Source organism: Cetorhinus maximus, chromosome 5, assembly GCF_964194155.1.
Source record: "Cetorhinus maximus chromosome 5, sCetMax3.hap1.1, whole genome shotgun sequence".
Taxonomy (NCBI): domain Eukaryota; kingdom Metazoa; phylum Chordata; class Chondrichthyes; order Lamniformes; family Cetorhinidae; genus Cetorhinus; species Cetorhinus maximus.
Genome location: NC_135883.1, coordinates 164340444 through 164359834, shown reverse-complemented (window position 1 = coordinate 164359834; position 19391 = coordinate 164340444). Strand labels below are relative to the sequence as shown.

At 45.9% G+C, this 19391-nt stretch overlaps 1 protein-coding gene across 1 annotated transcript in view; it reads right to left on the bottom strand.

Annotated features, from left to right (window-relative positions):
- Positions 1-352: 352 nt before the first annotated feature.
- Positions 353-19391, bottom strand: part of LOC144681052 (calpain-14-like) — a 118714-nt gene continuing 99675 nt past the window's right edge. Inside the window, exons 21-22 of the mRNA XM_078542739.1 lie at positions 7534-7589; positions 353-977 (exon numbers count right to left, since the gene is read on the bottom strand). Of these exons, the coding sequence (XP_078398865.1) occupies positions 951-977; positions 7534-7589 (83 nt within the window). The 3' untranslated portion in view covers positions 353-950. The remainder of the gene's footprint in view (positions 978-7533; positions 7590-19391) is intronic.

The following is a 19391-nucleotide window of genomic DNA, read 5'->3' as shown; positions in this document are numbered from 1 at the left end:
CTGTGGCCCTCAGCTTTCCCTGCTCTGGATGCAGCTGAGCAAGTGGCCAGTGCCAAAATGGTGAAGTAAACATTGATTTTGGATCTTAATGCTGGAGACACTCTACCTGGCTCCACAGCAATTTCTGTTCCTGTGGAAATGTGTGAGCTGCCTCGAGGTACATGACAGGCTCTGGCATCTCCCACAATATAATCAGATGAGGCTCAAAGCCCATTTTAGGGAGAGCCTCACATCTCAAGCTAAAAGTAAAAAAAGACTTAAATCGTTGCCCCGGTAACTCCAATTTATCGTCACTACCACTGAGCCCTCATGGGCCTTCGGGCCTTCGAGAGACTCCATCTTGGGAAAAGCTTTTGTGAAAAACCTTATCATTTTTTTGTAACAACCTAACACAAGGAGAACCTTTCTACTGCCCCCTTTTCCAAATTGTTTCACCATCAGCAACAGGCAGCTTGGATTTTGATGTCTCTTGGAGTAAAATTAAAAAGAAAATTGGCAATACAAAATGATCACCCCCCTCCCCCAGCATCATGCAGACATTGGGTTGTGAAACAACTGAAATACTTAAAGTCCAATTCACAAGGGCCACAAGGATTCCAGGAACTTTAGACAACAAGCAAAGACATCCATTGTCGGGTGGGTAAGGGCAGCTCCCGCTGGCAATTCTTTAGAGTGCTGTGTCTCAGGTGTCTTTTGTGATTTTTGTTGAGATGATAGGTGCTGGGTGTCATCCAGAGGTGAAGCATCAAAACTGCCTTTCCTCCCAATGCATAGATGTGTCGTCCAGTTCGAGTGTACTGAGTTCCTTATGCATGGCTCCCAACCAGGGTGCCAGCCACTGTCTACCGAACACGGACACGTGCCACATTCTAACACGGAAATCGAAGCCCATCACGGTCCAACATGATTTCCACCAGTCTTCAGCTCAGCGTCGGAATATCAAATTCCTTTTAAAAAGGAGTAGTGAGCAACATCCACTGTGAAGGAGAAATGAAGAACATTGATTTGGCTCTGTTTGTGTTTAACAATCAGAGATACGCGCATGTACAATACATTAAAAACAAAACGGAGTCACTGAGAAACTAGTAACCTGTTGAACCAAGTGGAGGCAAATCAAAGCACAAATGAATTAGATTCATCCCGTGGGAAACAGTTATATTTCACAAATGGAAAACCGAGGTGCAGGATAATGAATTATAGAACAGGACATCGTCAAGGCTGGGTGATGGGCCATGGATTAAAACAAAGGGCAGAATGTTACCACCCGCGGGGGTGGGCGTGAGAGTCAGCAGCCTGCCCACTCACAGTTAAGAGGCCTAGTAAGGGTATTAATGCAATAAGTAAGAGCGATTTTTCACTGCACGTCCAAAATTATGGTTGGCGGGCGGGTAATTTAGCCAGACGGCCTTTGCAGTTTTGAGGGAACCTCATCCATGGAGGGGATAGGTTTCTGAGATTAATTACAAAAATATGTTTTGACAGAATTGTAATTGTCGATATGTTTAGGTGAGTGAGTCCGATGTGGGGAGATATTTTTCAGAAATTCATAATCTTTATTTTTGTTTTTAAACTTCAGTTCCTTGAGGCAGCTCTCTGCCTCTAGGGAGCTGTCATTGTGCACTCACCCATGCCTTCGCTGGCATCAGCGCTGACCTCTTCCTGCCCCCACCCCAACAGCGCTGACCTCTTCCTGCCCCCCACCCCAACAGCGCTGACCCCATCCCGCCCCCACCCAGACAGCGCTGACCTCATCCTGCCCCCCATCCCAACAGCGCTGACCTGGATTATAGTGCAGGACATTGTCAATACTGGGTGATGGGACATGGGTTATAGTGCAGGACATTGTCAATACTGGGTGATGGGACATGGGTTATAGTGCAGGACATTGTCAATACTGGGTGATGGGACATGGGTTATAGTGCAGGACATTGTCAATACTGGGTGATGGGACATGGGTTATAGTGCAGGACATTGTCAATACTGGGTGATGGGACATGGGTTATAGTGCAGGACATTGTCAATACTGGGTGATGGGACATGGGTTATAGTGCAGGATATTGTCAATACTGGGTGATGGGACATGGATTATAGTGCAGGACATTGTCAATACTGGGTGATGGGACATGGATTATAGTGCAGGACATTGTCAATACTGGGTGATGGGACATGGATTATAGTGCAGGACATTGTCAATGCTGTGCAATGGGTTATGGTCATACTCACGGAATCATATCTTACAGATAATGTCCCAGACACCGCCATCACCATCCCTGAGTATGTCCTGTCCCACCAGCAGGACACACCCAGCAGAGGTGGTGGCACAGTGGTATACAGTCGGGAGGGAGTTGCCCTGGGAATCCTCACATCGATTCCGGAGCCCATGAAGTCTCATGGCATCAGGTCAAACATGGGCAAAGAAACCTCCTATTGATTACCACATACCGCCCTCCCTCAGCTGATAAATCAGTGTTCCTCCATGTTGAACACCACTTGGAGGAAGCACTGAAGGTGGCAAGGGCACAGAATGTATTCTGGGTGGGGGCTTCAATGTCCAACACCAAGAGTGGCTCAGTAGTACCACTACTGCCTGAGCTGGCCGAGTCCTAAAGGACATAGCTTCTAGACTGGGTCTGCAGCAGGTGGTGAGGGAACCTACAAGAGGGAAAAACATACTTGACCTCATCCTCACCAACCTGCCTGCCATAGATGCATCTGTCCATGTCAGTATCGGTAGGAGTGACCACCGCACAGTCATTGTGAAGTCGAAATCCCGTCTTCACGTTGAGGATACCCTCCATCGTGTTGTGTGGCACTACCACTGTGCTAAATAGGATAGATTGCGAACAGATCTAGCAACTCAAGACTGGGCATCCATGAGGTGCTGTGGGCCATTAGCAGCAGCAGAATTGTACTCGAACACAATCTGTAACCTCATGGCCTGGCATAACCCCCACCATCATTACCACCAAGCTGGAGAGTAACCCTGGTTCAATGCAGGAGGGCATGCCAGGAGCAGCACCAGGCATACCTAAAAATGGTATTCACCTGGTGAAGCTACAACACAGGACTACTGCATGCCAAATAGCATAAGTAGCAGGTGATAGGCAGAGCTAAGTGATCCCACAACCTATGGATCAGATCTAAGCTCTGCAGTCCTGCCACATCCAGGCGTGAATGGTGGTGGACAATTAAATAACTCACTGAAGGAGGAGGCTCCACAAATATCCCTATCCTCAATGATGGAGGAACCCAGCACATCAGTGCAAAAGATAAGGCTGAAGCATTTTCTACAATCTTCAGCCAGAAGTGCCAAGTGGATGATCCATCTTGGCCTCCTCCGGAGGTCCCCAGCATCACAGATGTCAGTCTTCAGCCAATTCAATTCTCTCCATGTGATATCAAGAAACGGCTGAAGGCACTGGATACTGCAAAGGCTATGGGCCCTGACAATATTCTGGCAATAGTACTGAAGACTTGTGCTCCAGAACTTGCCACACCCTTAGCCAAGCTGTTCCAGTACAGTTACAACACTGGCGTCTACCCAGCTATGTGGAAAATTGCCCGGGTATGTCCTGTACACAAAAAGCAGGACGAATCCAACCTGTCCAATTACCGCACCCATCAGTCTACTCTCCATCATCAGTAAAGTGAAGGAAAGTGTCATCTACAGTGCTATCAAATCGCACTTACTCATCAATAACCTGATGCTCAGTTTGGGTTCCGCTAGGGCCACTCAGCTCCTGACCTCATTGCAGCCTTGGTTCAAACATGGACAAAAGAGTTGAACTCCCGAGGTGAGGTGAGAGTGACTGCCCTTGACATCAAGGCTGCATTTGACCAAGTGTGGCACCAAGGAGCCCGAGCAAAACTGGAGTTAATGGGAATCAGGGGAAATTGGAGTCATACCTAGCACAAAGGAAGATGGTTGTGGTTGTTGGAGGTCAGTCATCTCAGCTCCAGGACATCACTGCAGGAGTTCCTCAGGGTAGTGTCCTCGGCCCAACCATCTTCAGCTGCTTCATCAATGACCTTCCTTCCATCATAAGGTCAGGGGTGGGGATGTTCCTGATGATTGCAGCACCATTCACAACTCCTCAGATACTGAAGCAGTCCATGTCCAAATGCAGCAAGACCCGGACAATATCCAGGCTTGAGCTGACAAGTGGCAAGTAACATTCGTGCCACACAAGTGTCAGGCAAAGACCATCTCCAACAAGAGAGGATCTTACCATCACCCCTTGATGTTCAATGGCATTACCATCACTGAATCCCCCACTATCAACATCCTGGGGGTTACCATGACCAGAAACTGAACTGGACTAACCATATAAATACTGTGGCTACAAGAGCAGGTCAGAGGCGGTGAGTAACCCACCTCCTGACTCCCCAGAGTCTGTCCACCATCTACAAAGCACAAGTCAGGAGTGTGATGGAATACTCCCCACTTGCCTGGATGAGTGTAGCTGCAACAACACTCAAGAAGCTTGACACCGTCCGGGACAAAGCAGCCCGCTTGATTGGCACCCCATCCACCATCTTCAACATCGACTTCCTCCACCACCGCTGCACAGTAACAGCAGTGTGTACCATCTACAAGATATACTGCAGGAATTCACCAAGGCTCCTTCTTCCAAACCTACGACCACTACCATCTAGAAGGACAAGAGCAGCAGATAGATGGGAACACCACCACCTGGAAGTTCTCCTCCAAGTCACTCACCATCCTGACTTGGAAATATATCACTGTTCCTTCACTGTCGCTGGGTCAAAATCCTGGAACTCCCTCCCTAACAGCACTGTGGGTGTACCTACACCACATGGACTGCAGCGGTTCAAGATGGCAGCTCACCACCACCTTCTTAAGGGCAACTAGGGCTGGGCAATAAATGCTGGCCCAGCCAGCGAAGCCCACATCCCATGAATGAATTTTAAAAAACATCATTAAAACAAGATGATCGACCCAAAAGCCAGGATATCGTGAAAGCCCAAAAGAGTAAAAGAGAACATGAAGTAAATGAATATAATTAGCTTGGGGTTTACCATCTAGACAGCAGGAGTATAGGAAGTTTGTAGTTCAGTGACCAAGGGCTTTGCAGTACCTCGAGTGGGAGGGTAAGTATTCAGCCACAGCAGTACCTGGACTGAGACTGAATACTGCAGGATCAGTGCCCCTGGGGGACAATCCTTGTTTGACTAGCTTGCTGACGTCAATCAAATGCCTCTCACATTGTGTCCCCACTCCAGGGTCAGGATGATGATTAAACTGATCATTTTTCTTAATAAAAACCTGTAGACAAGGGGGAACGGGCTATACTTTCTAATATTCCATAGTGCAGGCATTTCAAATACTGCTGGGACACAGGGAAGTTCATCCGTGGAATGCAATCAGTCCGCATTGAACAGCCTCCTATTAAACCAGTATCCCAGAGGGTTGCAGCCGATTAATTCACAGAGAAATTGGACAGAATATTATCATCTTGGAAGTATTTTTATATTTGTGTGGTGAGATCCCTTTGATTTTATTGAGAAATAAGTGCAATGACCAAAATCCCACAGCGTCAGCTGCAGCCAAGATCCAAAGGAGCAGCAAATAAGGCAGTGGGAATGAGTGCTAAGATAGAAATGGTGTTACATCAAATTACTTGGTATTTACAGCATAGAAAAAAGTCATTCAGCCCCAGCTGGTCCACGTTGGTAACCATTCTCCACACAAACCTCCTCTCATTCTGCCTCATCTAACCCCGTCAATATGTTCCTCTATTCCTCTCTCCCTCATGTACTCCCCTTAAATACATCCATAACATTTACCTCAACTTCTCTTTGTGGTGACAAGTTCCACATTCTATCCCTTCTCTTAACGACGTACTTTGACCTGATTTCCATATATTAATTAGCCTCCCTCCCCGCTCCCCAGCCTATATCAGGAAGGAGCTCTGGCCACCTAAACTGAGGTCCTCCCGAAGACCAGGCATCCAGCAGTAAGATGGTGGCTCAGTTCTCTCTGTGCAATTGTGATCCCGTTACCGCCTTGTACTTCCTGGCGTGGACAGGGATTGTAGTCAGGGGAAAATTGCTTCCAATATGTCTGCCTAACCACAAATGAATCTGGAATAATGGGAACCACCTTCAAACTTTCAGAACCTTCCCAATCCCAGCCTGGGGATTCCTGCCCTGAATCCATATATCCAGTTGCATCCTTGCTCTGAGGGCTCCGCCTGTCACCTGGGAAATCATAGAAACATAGAAACTAGGAGCAGGAGTAGGCCATTCGGCCCTTCGAGCCTGCTCCGCCATTCATCATGATCATGGCTGATCATCCAACTCAATAGCCTGTTCCCGCTTTCTCCCCATATCCTTTGATCCCTTTCACCCCAAGAGCTATATCTAACTCTTTCTTGAAAACACACAATGTTTTGGCCTCAACTATTTTCTGTGGCAGCGAATTCCACAGGCTCAACACTCTGGGTGAAGAAATTTCTCCCCATCTCAGTCCTAAATGGTCTACCCCATATCCTCAGACTCTGACCCCTGGTTCTGGACTCCCCCACCATTGGGAACATCCTTCCTGCATCTGCCCTGTCTAGTCCTGTTAGAATTTTATAGGTTTCTATGAGATCCCCACTCATTCTTCTGAACTCCAGTGAATATAATCCTAACCAACTCAATCTCTCCTCACATGTCAGTCCCGCCATCCCAGGAATCAGTCAGGTAAACCTTCCCTGCACTCCCTCTATAGCAAGAACATCTTTCCTCAGATAAGGAGACCAAAACTGCACACAATAGTCCAGGTGTGGTCTCACCAAGGCCCTGTACAATTGCAGCAAGACATCCCTGTTCCTGTGCTCGAATTCTCTCACTATGAAGGCCAACATACCATTTGCCTTCTTTACTGCCTGCTGCACCTGCATGCTTACCTTCAGCAACTGGTGTACGAGGACTCCCAGGTCTCATTGCACATTCCCCTCTCTCAATTTATAGCCATTCAGATAATAATCTGCCTTCCTGTTTTTGCTACCAAAGTGGATAACCTCGCATTTATCCACATTATACTGCATCTGCCATGCATTTGCCCACTCACTCAGCTTGTCCAAATCACACTGAAGCATCTCTGCACCCTCCTCACAGCTCACCCTCCCACCCAGCTTTGTGTCATCTGCAAATTTGGAGATATTACATTTAGTTCCCTCATCTAAATCATTAATATATATTGTGAATAGCTGGGGTCCCAGCATCGATCCCTGCAGTACCCCACTAGTCACTGCCTGCCATTCGGAAAAAGACCCGTTTATTCCTACTCTTTGTTTCCTGTCTGCCAACCAGTTTTCTATCCATCTCAATACACTGCCCCCAATCCCATGCGCTTTAATTTTACACGCCAATCTCTTATGTGGGACTTTGTCGAAAGCCTTCTGAAAGCCAGGGAAAATCAGGGAAAACCCACTCTCTGGAATTTCAAGCCTTCGACTGCAAGTGAAAAGATCCGTGACTTGGGCTGATTTATAGAATTGTCCACTCCCAGTCGGTATTCCTTACCTCAGATGCTGTCAAACAGAATGCAGGCCCACCTTTGCTTAACCTGGTGTACATCTCTGTAAAATGAAACAGAAATTATTACAAAGGTGTTTGAGATTGATGGAGGTGACTTGCTTTCAGAATCACACCCTAAAATAAAGTCAGGGTCAATGGACGTAGCAAGGCCACAGTTTGTTGCTGTGTTCTGCTCCAGTCACCGAGGCATAAGAGAAACCCTGGAAGGTGTGGAGAGGAGGGTCAGGATGTGAGAATGCTGCATTTAGAAGGAAGATTGGGAAAACACCAGCTTTGAAAGGCAGTTGGTGAATGAGGATTTTAGAGATATGGGGGAGACCTGGGGGAGACATGGGGGAGACACGAGAGGGAGATGTGGGGGAGATGAGGGGGAGACATGGGGGAGATGTGAGGGAGATGAGGGGGAGACATGGGGGAGATGTGAGGGAGATGAGGGGGAGACATGGGGGAGATGTGAGGGAGATGAGGGGGAGACATGGGGGAGATATGGGGGAGACATGGGGGAGATGTGAGAGAGATGAGGGGGAGACATGGGGGAGATGAGGGGGAGACATGGGGGAGATGTGAGGAAGATGAGGGGGAGATATGGGAGAAAAGATTAGCTGATCCATTACAACCTGCACCAATGATGGCTGGAGCTTTGCAAATAAACACTTTCCTCCTCCCCTCTCCCTTCCCCATACCCCTCCCCTCCCACATTCACCTCCTCTCTCCTTCCCGCTCCCATACACCCTCCCCCTCCCTCATGCACCTCCCCTTCCCATCCCCCATATTTTTCCCTGCCACCCTTCCCCAAACCCTTCGTTCCCCCTCCCTTCCTCCATGTCCCCTCCCCATACCCTTCCCCTTTCCTCCCTGCTCCAACACACCGTGGCCCTATACCTCCCCTCACCCATTCCCCCTCTCCATACCCTTCCACTCCCTCGTACCCAATCCCACGCTGCCACACACCCTCCCTCACTCCCTACAGCTCCTCTTCCCATCCACCCTGACACTCCTCCCCCATTCCCAACCCTCAATTCAACTGAGCAGACAAGCTGAGGTCAGGAAGCAAAATCGATCAGGGATTCAGCATGACAGGAAGAACCATATCCCAAAAATGATGGACTCAATGGAATACGTTAAACTTAAAAGCAGGCAGGTAGCCATAAAAAGCAGGGCAGGCAGGAAGAGCGTACATCAACCACCCCAGCTAACTGTAATCAGGCGTGAAAATTGTCCCGCCAAAGAGGCCAAATCCATTTCTACAGGAACAAGGGCCACATTCAGGCCGAAGCTTGTACAGAATAAGCGGGAATAAAAGTCTTTGAAAGGTGACAAGATCCATGAAATAGGAGATATCAATGACATTGAGATGCCTTTCCTTGGAGCGATCCAGGATCCAAGCAGAAGCTCCTGGAGAGCTGATATCCTAGTAGAGGGAAATAAGATACACTTTAAGTTAGACACAGGTGTAGCAGTTTGGGTTCTTTCTAATGCTGGAACCGAGGTTAAAAAAAAGTTCTCTTCAGTCATCATGTGAAAAACGACACGGGCCTGGAGGTATAGAACTCAAGATCATAGAACAACTGAATGCAACCCTTCAATATAGAGAGAGACAAAATACTGAAACCTTATATGTGATCCTGAATCAGAGTTGTTCATTCTAAGGCAGGAAAGCCTGTATCAATTTACATCTGATTTGCAGAGTAGAGGAACTGGAAAACTGAGATCAGCCAAAAACCTTCAGAGCTGAATTTCCACAGCTGTTCCCAGGACTAGGAAAGCTGAAGACAGCGTACCACATAAATCTTCATCCTAAAATAAAGCCAGTGTGTCTGTTTACACCTAGAAAAGTTCCTCATCCACTCTTGCCAAAGGTAAAGAAGGGAACGGACTCTGTGTTGAAGCAAGGGGTTATTTCGCCTGTGACAGAACCAACAAGCTGGTGCTTGGGGATGGTCCAAGTGCCCAAATCAACAAATCGATCAGAATTTGTGTAGATCTTACACAGCTGAACAAAGCAATTGAATGCGAAGTCCATCCTATGTTGTCTGTGGATGAAAGCTTAGCAAAATTGGGAGAGTTCAGTCTTCGTGAAGCTAGATGCAAAGAGTGGTTTTTGGAAACTGCCCATCGATGAGGAGTCTAAGCTGCTCACAACCTTCATTACATCATTTGGGAAGTTTTGTTTCAACAGATTATCCTTCAGCATCACATAAGCGCCAGAAATCTTTCAGAGGATAATGTCAAGTAACCTAGAAGGACTGGATGGAGTTGTAAATCACATGGATGAGATCCTGATCCTTGGATCCACTCAGACAGAGCATGAGACTGGAGTGTGAGCTGTGCTACAATGCCTACAAGAAACAGGACTTACACTCAACAACAAATGTGAATTCTCACAGCCAACTGTCAAAGTCCTTGGGCATATTGTGGGTGCAACCAGTGTCAGAGTTGATCCACAGAAGACAAGAGCAATCAAGAGGTTTCCAGCTCCTCGTAATGTGTCTGAGCTCCAGACATTCATGGAAAGTTTTTGCCCAACCCAGCTGTTGTCAGTGAGCCACTAAATCAGCTGTTATGATAATACATGGTGCTGGATGGAATCACAACAGAGGTCTTTTGAAAAAATCAGAGAGATGCTGATATCACCTGATATTTTAGCTCACAATGACCCAGAACTACCCACTACGCAGATGCATCTTCTACAGGATTGGGAGCTGTATTCTTTCAGATGCAGACAGTTGGAAAGCGTAGACCAGTTTACAGTGCAACCTGTGCACTGACAGAGGCTGAACAGAGATATGTAGTGATAAAGAAGAAGCATTAGCTGCTACAGGGGCTTGTGAAAAGCTTGCACATTATGTTCTTGGTCTCCATTTCAAAATAGAGACTGACCACAAACCGTGAGTGTTGCTCTTAAATTCCAAGAAGTTATCAAAAATGTCTCAAGTACAACGATTGAGGCTGAGGTTGATGAGGTTTGATACAAAGGCAGACTATGTTCCGCATAACTCAACAGATGCTTTGTCCCGAATCCCAGTGACAAGACCTGAACAAGGTGATGTAATCCTTGTGGAAGAAGTAGAAACCTTTGCATCATCAACAACCACAACTCTACCAGCAACAACTCAGTGACTAAATGAAATCAGAGATCCACAGAAATTGGGTGAAAAGTGTGCTCATGTCAGAGAGTACTGCATCAAAAGATGGCCAGCATACATGTCACACAATCCCATTCTCAGACAATACAATGAACAGAAAGGAAACCTCAGTATAGTGGATGATCTATTCATTTATGATGAGAGTTGGTCATTCTGAGCATTCTGAGACTCGATATACTGCAATGATTGCACAAAGGAAATTTGGGCATCACAAAATGTCAAGCCAGAGCAAGATATTCTGATTGGTGGCTGGGTATCTCAAAGTCATTGGAAGAGATATCAAACTGTATTACTTGTGTAAGTCATCGTCAGGAGAAAAGAGAACCATTCATGTCATCTTCCTTTCTGTCAAGACCATGGGAATGTCTTGTGGTGGACCTCTTTGAACACTGAGATAAAATGTTTTTGATTGTAGACAACTACTACTTAGGAAGCATAGAAGTGAAGCAACTGCGGGGTCACATGTCTGAAGCAGTGATTACATCGCAGAAGATTTTTGCAACACATGGAATCCCAGGCCTTGTAATCTCAGACAACGGAACACAGTTTGCCAACAAATACTTTAAAAAGTTCACAACACCGTATTGATTTGTCCATACTACCAGCTCACCAAGATCCCCTCAAGCCAACAGTGAAGTGGAAAGAAGAGTGTGTACAGTGAAAGCATTGCTGAAAAAGAACAATGACATCCAACTTGAACTTCTGAGCTATCGTTCAATGCCACTCCAAAATGGTTTAACATCATGTGAAACTCCTCATGAGCAGACGACCGAGATCTTAACTCCCTACTGTCCCATACACGCTCACGCCACAAGTATAAGCTGATGATGTTGAAAAAGTGAAGAAGGAGGACAAATATCATTCCAGACAGATGTGGAACAATGGCAAACGTTAGCAAGCACATAGCCCACCAGACATTCCAACCAGGAAAGCTGATTCCAAGCTCGCTATGGACAAGTGGTTAAACAGACACCACATCCAAGGCCCTACCTCAGCCAAACAGACAATGGTAATGGTGAGATGGAACAGACATGCACTAGTTGCTACACAGAAGCAGCCTTCTACACAGCTGAAGCAGTAATCCACACATGATGCTGTGTTCATCGGGAAATCCAGATGACTACCAGGTTGGTGAACCTGAGTCATCTACAAATTCTTCTTTGGCCCAGCAGAGTCTGAGAGATCATCCACCAGACTCAGATCCCCAGTCTCCTCAGGAGCAGAGGGGCCCATTTGGGTAGGGGAGTGAACTGGCACACTGGTTGTTCCTATAAAATAGAAACTGAAGTCAGAGACTTGAGGGGAGATGTAGTATAATGGATAGAATCAGAAATATGGGGGAGATGTAGCTTAAGGGGCTATTTCTAACTGTGTGATATGCTAATGAAACACTGGAAACATCATCACAGGAAGTGAAGCTATGTCTCAGGATATTGCTCTCTCTTGTAGGCCTCAAGGAAGACTGATCCAATAAAGTTAGTGTTTCCCTTAACTCAGCACTCTCTGTAAATTTTCGGTATTAGCACAACGAGACCAAGAATATTATCACCCATACCCCTCCCCTCCCTCTCCCCATACACCCCACACATACCTCCACCATACCCAACCCTCTTGCCCATTCTCCTTCCCACCCCCTGCCCATACACTGCACAGGCACCCGTGTGCCTCACCTCTACCTTAGCGCCCTTCACTCTCCCATACCCTTCCCCTTCCCCTCCCAACACGTCTCCGACAAACCCATATCTCTATCCCTCTATCTGCACACTCTCCAGCAGAATCCTCCCACTCCCACAACTCACTCTCCCTATCACAACTCGCCACCCTCTCCCTATCCCACTCCCACACCATTCCCCAGTTCATTCCCACTCACCACATCCCTCCACCAGACCAGGGCCCTCCCCACATTTCCCCATCTCCATCAGACCATTCGACTGTTTTTCCAAAATCCCTATGGAAAGATGAATGAGAGGGAGAAATGGCGTCTCTCATGTAAATATCTCATCGTGAATCCTACTGTAATTGTAAAAGTAAAAAATATCAGTGACTGCAAAGGAGAGGCCAGTCAGTGTCTGTAAAGGTGGATCCTGTCAGTGTCTGTAAAGGTGGATCCTGTCAGTGTCTGTAAAGGTGGATCCTGTCAGTGTCTGTAAAGGTGGATCCTGTCAGTGTCTGTAAAGGTGGATCCTGTCAGTGTCTGTAAAGGTGGATCCTGTCAGTGTCTGTAAAGGGGTATCCGGTCAGTGTCTGTAAAGGTGGATCCGGTCAGTGTCTGTAAAGGTGGATTCTGTCAGTGTCTGTAAAGGTGGATCCTGTCAGTGTCTGTAAAGGTGGATCCTGTCAGTGTCTGTAAAGGTGGATCCTGTCAGTGTCTGTAAAGGGGTATCCGGTCAGTGTCTGTAAAGGTGGATCCTGTCAGTGTCTGTAAAGGCGGACCCGGTCAGTGTCTGTAAAAGAGGATCCTGTCAGTGTCTGTAAAGGTGGATCCGGTCAGTGTTTGTAAAGGTGGATCCGGTCAGTGTCTGTAAAGGAGGATCCTGTCAGTGTCTGTAAAGGAGGATCCTGTCAGTGTCTGTAAAGGAGGATCCTGTCAGTGTCTGTAAAGGAGGATCCTGTCAGTGTCTGTAAAGGAGGATCCTGTCAGTGTCTGTAAAGGTGGATCCGATAGCGTCTGGAAAAGAGGATCCTTTCAGTGTCTGTAAAGGTGGATCCTATCAGTGTCTGTAAAGGTGGATCCTGTCAGTGTCTGTAAAGGTGGATCCAGTCAGTGTCTGTAAAGGTGGATCCTGTCAGTGTCTGTAAAGCAGGATCCGGTCAGTGTCTGTAAAGCTGGATCCTGTCAGTGTCTGTAAAGGTGGATCCTGTCAGTGTCTGTAAAGGTGGAACCTGTCAGTGTCTGTAAAGCAGGATCCGGTCAGTGTCTGTAAAGCTGGATCCTGTCAGTGTCTGTAAAGGTGGATCCTGTCAGTGTCTGTAAAGGTGGATCCTGTCAGTGTTTGTAAAGGTGGATCCTGTCAGTGTTTGTAAAGGTGGATCCTGTCAGTGTCTGTAAAGGTGGAACCTGTCAGTGTTTGTAAAGGTGGATCCTGTCAGTGTCTGTAAAGGTGGATCCTGTGAGTGTCTGTAAAGGTGGATCCTGTCAGTGTTTGTAAAGGTGGAACCTGTGAGTGTCTGTAAAGGTGGATCCTGTCAGTGTTTGTAAAAGTGGATCCTGTGGGTGTCTGTAAAGGTGGATCCTGTCAGTGTCTGTAAAGGTGGATCTGGTCAGTGTCTGTAAATGTCAATTCTGTCAGTGTCTGTAAAGGTGGATCCTGTCAGTGTCTGTAAAGGTGGATCTGGACAGTGTCTGTAAAGGTGGATCCTGTGAGTGTCTGTAAAGGTGGATCCGGTCAGTGTTTGTAAAGATGGATCTTGTAAGTGTCTGTAAAGGTGGATCCTGTCAGTGTCTGTAAAGGTGAATCCTGCCAATGCCTGTAAAGGTGAATCCTGCCAATGCCTGTAAAGGTGAATCCTGTCAATGCCTGTAAAGGTGAATCCTGCCAATGCCTGTAAAGGTGGATCCTGCCAATGTATGTAAAGTTGGATCCTGTCAGTGTCTGTAAAGTTGGATCCAGTCAGTGTCGGTAAAGGTCGATCCTGTCAGTGTCTGTAAAGGTGGATCCTGTCAGTGTCTGTAAAGTTGCATCCTGTCAGTGTCTGTAAAGGTGGATCCTGTCAGTGTTTGTAAAGGTGGATCTTGTCATTGTCTGGAAAGGTGGAACCTGTCAGTGTCTGTAAAGGAGTATTCTGTCAGTGTCTGTAAAGGTGGATCCTGTCAGTGTCTGTAAAGTTGGATCCGGTCAGTGTCTGTAAACGTGGATCCAGTCAGTGTCTGTTAAAGTTGGATCCGGTCAGTGTCTGTAAAAGTCGGTCCGGTCAGTGTCTGTAAAGGTGAATCCTGTCAGTGTTTCTAAAGGTGGATCCGGTCAGTGTCTGTAAAGGTGGATCCTGTCAGTGTCTGTAAAGGTAGATCCTGTCAGTGTCTGTAAAGGTGGATCCGGTCAGTTTCTGTAAAGGTGGATCCTGTCAGTGTCTGTAAAGCGTTTCCCAATTTGCTGATGATTGATTTGTATTGACAATAGCCATGGGCTATAACTGGTCTTGTCCAGATGTGTATTTCCTATGTTTACTGTGTATTTTCTACATTTTTGTTTCAGTGTCTGCTCATCTTCCTTTTTAGCTCTTTGTCTCTTTATCTCTTTTGCTCATGTGTGAACAGGGAATATTCAATATTGTGCAGGGTGTCATTTAGACGGACGGTTGTTGTGAATTTCTTGCAGCCTGAGAGAGAGTTTTAACGTTCCCTTTCACCGCATTGCTTTTGCTACTTGTTTCCCTGTTTTCTATATGTATACATCACCCTGCACCCACCACCAACATATGTCTATTATCAGGAAGTATGTCGACGGCTCCCCCAAGAATCTTGTTTTCTAACACACGGAGAGAGAGAGCTCAATCCCTCGGTCAGTGAGGGTTGATGCTCCTTCACATTGTCATTGTTAGCCAGTGCTCTCAATCAATACAGCAACTGGTATCATCAGATAATTGCTGTTTGAATGATAGCATATTAGTAAAAAAACAACACAAAATCAAAAGAAAGGCTTGTAGTCGTTTGGAAGTACAGAACCTGAGTATTGCTGAATAAAGACCTTTTGTCAAAACTTTTCATCTTGCACTCATCAGGACAATTGCAAGAATAACAATGTCAGGGGAAGCAACAACTTTATACTGTTTGAGAAGCGAGTGTTGATTGGCTGGCAGGTGGACTCTGATTGGTCGAGGAGCTGCCATGGAGAATGCACCAGTTAATGGTGACCAGAAAAAGGGGAACAAATCTAATCCAGCCAATTACCTGACATTGATATTCTTACAAATGTCCTGATGAGTGCAAGATGAAAAGCTTCAACAAAATGTCTTTTTTCAGCAATACTCAAGAAAGGCTTGTATTTCTATAGTGCCTTCCATGACCATTGGACATCCCAAAGTGCCTCACAGTCTAGTTAAGCACTTTTGAAGTATAGTCACTATTGTAATGTAGGAAACACATCAGCCAATTTGTACACAATGAGCTCCCACAAACAGCAATGTGATCATCTCTTCGGTGATTTCAGTTGAGGGATAAATGTTGGCCAGATACCAGGGATAACCCTCCCACTCCTCTTTCAAATAGTGCCAACAGGATCTTTTATGTCCACCTGACATAAAGGATAGAAAGGGCCTCAGTTTAACATCTCATTCAAAAAAACTTCACCTCTGACAATGCAGCACTCTCACAGTACTGCTTTGGAGTGTCAGCCTGCATTTTGTGTTTAAGTCCTGGGAATGGGATTTGAACCCAGGACTTGACTCAAAGGTGAGATGTTACCAACCAAGCTGTAGCTGACACACAGCCCAGTGACACACAGCCCAGTGACGCGCAGCCCAGTGACGAGCAGCCCAGTGACGAGCAGCCCAGTGACGTACAGCCCAGTGACGCACAGCCCAGTAACGGACAGCCCAGTGACGCGCAGCCCAGTGACGCGCAGTCCAGTGACGCGCAGCCCAGTGACGCGCAGCCCAGTGACGCGCAGCCCAGTGACGCGCAGCCCAGTGACGCGCAGCCCAGTGATGCACAGCCCAGTGACGCGCAGCCCAGTGACGCGCAGCCCAGTGACACACAGCCCAGTGAACTGAAGCGGGAGGCTGGGGGGGACTGCAACAAAAAGTTCAAACATCCCTGGGCCACAGACAGGTGCAATCTAACCTAGTGTTTTGACTCATTGATTTCTGATAACTCCTACATTGGGTGATCAGTTACACTTCCCACCCATAGTCAAACAGCCACTGTCAGCAAAAGTGGTCAGGCAATAAGGAGACAATGGGTAGAGTTAACATATGAATTAGGAGCAGGAGTAGGCCACTCGGCCCCTCGAGCCTGTTCCGCCATGTAATAAGAGCATGGCTGATCTGATTGTAACCTCAACCCTACACTCTTGCCTACCCCCGATAACCTTTTACCCACTTGCTCATCAAGATTCTATTTAGCTCTGCCTTAAAAATATTCAAAGACTCTGCTTCCACTGCCTTTTGAGGAAGAGAGTTCTAAAGACTCACAACCCTCTGAGAGGAAAAATCTCTCCTCATCTCTATCTTAAATGAGTGACCCCTAGTTCTAGATTCTCCCACAAGAGGAAACATCCTCTCCACATCCACCCTGTCAAGACCCCTCAGGATCTAAAAAGTTTCAATCAAGTCACCTCTTACTCTTCTAAACTCCAGTGGATACAAGCCTAACCTGTCCAACCTTTCCTCATAGGATAACCTGCTCATTTCGGGTATTAGTCTAGTAAACCTTCTCTGAACCGCTTCTAATGTATTTACATCTTTCTTTAAATAAGGAGATCAGTACTGTACACAATACTGCAGATGTGGTCTAACCAGTACAACTGAAGCATAACCTCCCTACTTTTGTAATCAATTCCCCTCACAATAAATGTTAACATTCTATTAGCTTTCCTAACTACCTGCTGTATCTGAATACTAGCCTTTTGAGATTCATGCTCTGAATCTCAGAGCTCTGCAATCTCTCACCATTTAGATAAGAAGTTTCCTCTTTATTCTTCCTGACAAAATAGACAACTTCACATTCGACCACATTATACTCCATTTGCCAGATCTTTTCCAGCTCACTTAACCTATCCATATCCCTTTGTAGCCTCCTTACGTCCTCTTCACAATTTACTTTCCTACCTATCTTTGTGTCATCAGCAAATTTAGCAACCATACCTTTGGTCCCTTCATCCAAGTCTTTTATCTAAATTGTAAAATATTGAGGTCCCAGCACTGATCCCTGTGGCACACCACTCATCACATCCTGCCAACCAGAAAAAGACCCATTTATGCCTACTCTCTGCTTCCTGTTAGCTAACCAATCTTCTGTCCATGCTAATATATTACCCCCTACACCATGAGCTTTTATTTTCTGCAATAACCTTTGATGTGGCACTTTATCAAATGCTTTCTGGAAATCTAAGTACAGTACATCCACTGGTTCCCCTTTATCCTTCAAAGAACCCCAATAATTTGGTTAAACATGATTTCCCTTTCACAAAACCATGTTGACTTTGCCTGATTGCCTTGAATTTTTCTAAGTGCCCTGCTATAGCATCTTTAATAATAGCTTCTAACATTTTCCCTATGACAGATGTTAGGCTAACTGACCTGTAGTTTCCTGTTTTCTGTCTCCCTCCCTTTTGAATAAAGGAGTTATATTAGCTATTTTCCAATCTAATGGAACCATCCCCGAATCTAGGGAATTTTGGAAAATTCAAACCAGTGCATCAACTATCTCACTAGCCACTTCTTTCAAGACCTTAGGGTGAAGTCCATCTGGACCTGGGGATTTGTCAGCCCACAGCCCCAACAATTTGCTCAACACCACTTCCCTGGAGATTGCAATTTTCCCGAGTTCCTCCCTCCATTCCATTTCCTGATTTACAGCTATTTCCGGGATGTTACTTGTGTCCTCTATAGTGAAGGCCAAAGCAAAATACCTGTTTAATTCACTCGCTGTCTCTCTACTTTCCATTATCAATTCCCCAGACACACTCTCTTTGGGACCAATGCTCACTTTGTTAACTCTTTTCTTATTTAGATATCTACAGAAACTCTTACTATCCGTTAAGTTGACTACAGACTTGATAATAGCGATGGAGTGCTGAGGGACATGTATAAATACTGCGATTATGGAAACATTTAGTAAATAATGTGGTTAAAATGGGAGATTTTAGTTTGCACAGACTGGGAAAAGCAGAACAGTGCAATGAGTAAATTCAATGAATTTCTTGAATATATTCAGAACGGTTTTCTAAAATAATTACCTTCTAAAACTGACAAAGGAACAACTAAACTGGCTTTAAGGGTGAATTATGAACAAGAACAAAAATTTGCTTTTATATAGCATTTTGAACGTAGTAAAACTTTCCCAAGAGCATCATCAAACAAAACTTGACACCAAGCTACATAAAGGGGTGTGATCGTATGTAATCAAAAGCTTGATTAAAGACGTAGGCATTAAGGACCATTTTGAGGAGAGTGAGTTAGAGAGACAGAGAGATCTAGGGAGGGGATTCTAGAGCTCTTCTCTCAGAGGGTCATTAGTGTTTGGAGTTCTCTCCCCAGAGAGCAGTGGCGGCTGGGTCATTGAATATATCCAAAGCTGAGTTAGACAGATTTTTTATCAATAAGGAAGTCAAGGGGAACAGGCCAAAGAAGTGGAGTTAAGGCCCACAGTCAGATCAGCCAAGATGTTACTGAATGGCATAGCAGGCTCAAGGGCTGTGTGGCCTACTCCTGCTCCTATTATGTCCTTATGCTTTTAGGCTTAAGGCAGCTGAAGGTACGGTTACCAATGGCGAAGTGATTAAAATCAGAGACCTCAGAGGATTTTGGGGGCAATTACAGAGATAAGGATGGACAAGGCCATGGAGGGATTTGAACACAAGGATGAGCATTGTAAAACCAGAATTAGTTGACAATCTGATTGTAATCTAAACGTTGCTACATTCATAAGGCTTTGTGTGAATGGTGACCATATTGTGATTGAGCTTGTTATTAGGTTTGAGAGAGAGCGAAGGTTTTAAATTTAGTCAGGGCAAACTTGGAAGGGATCATCCTTGGAAA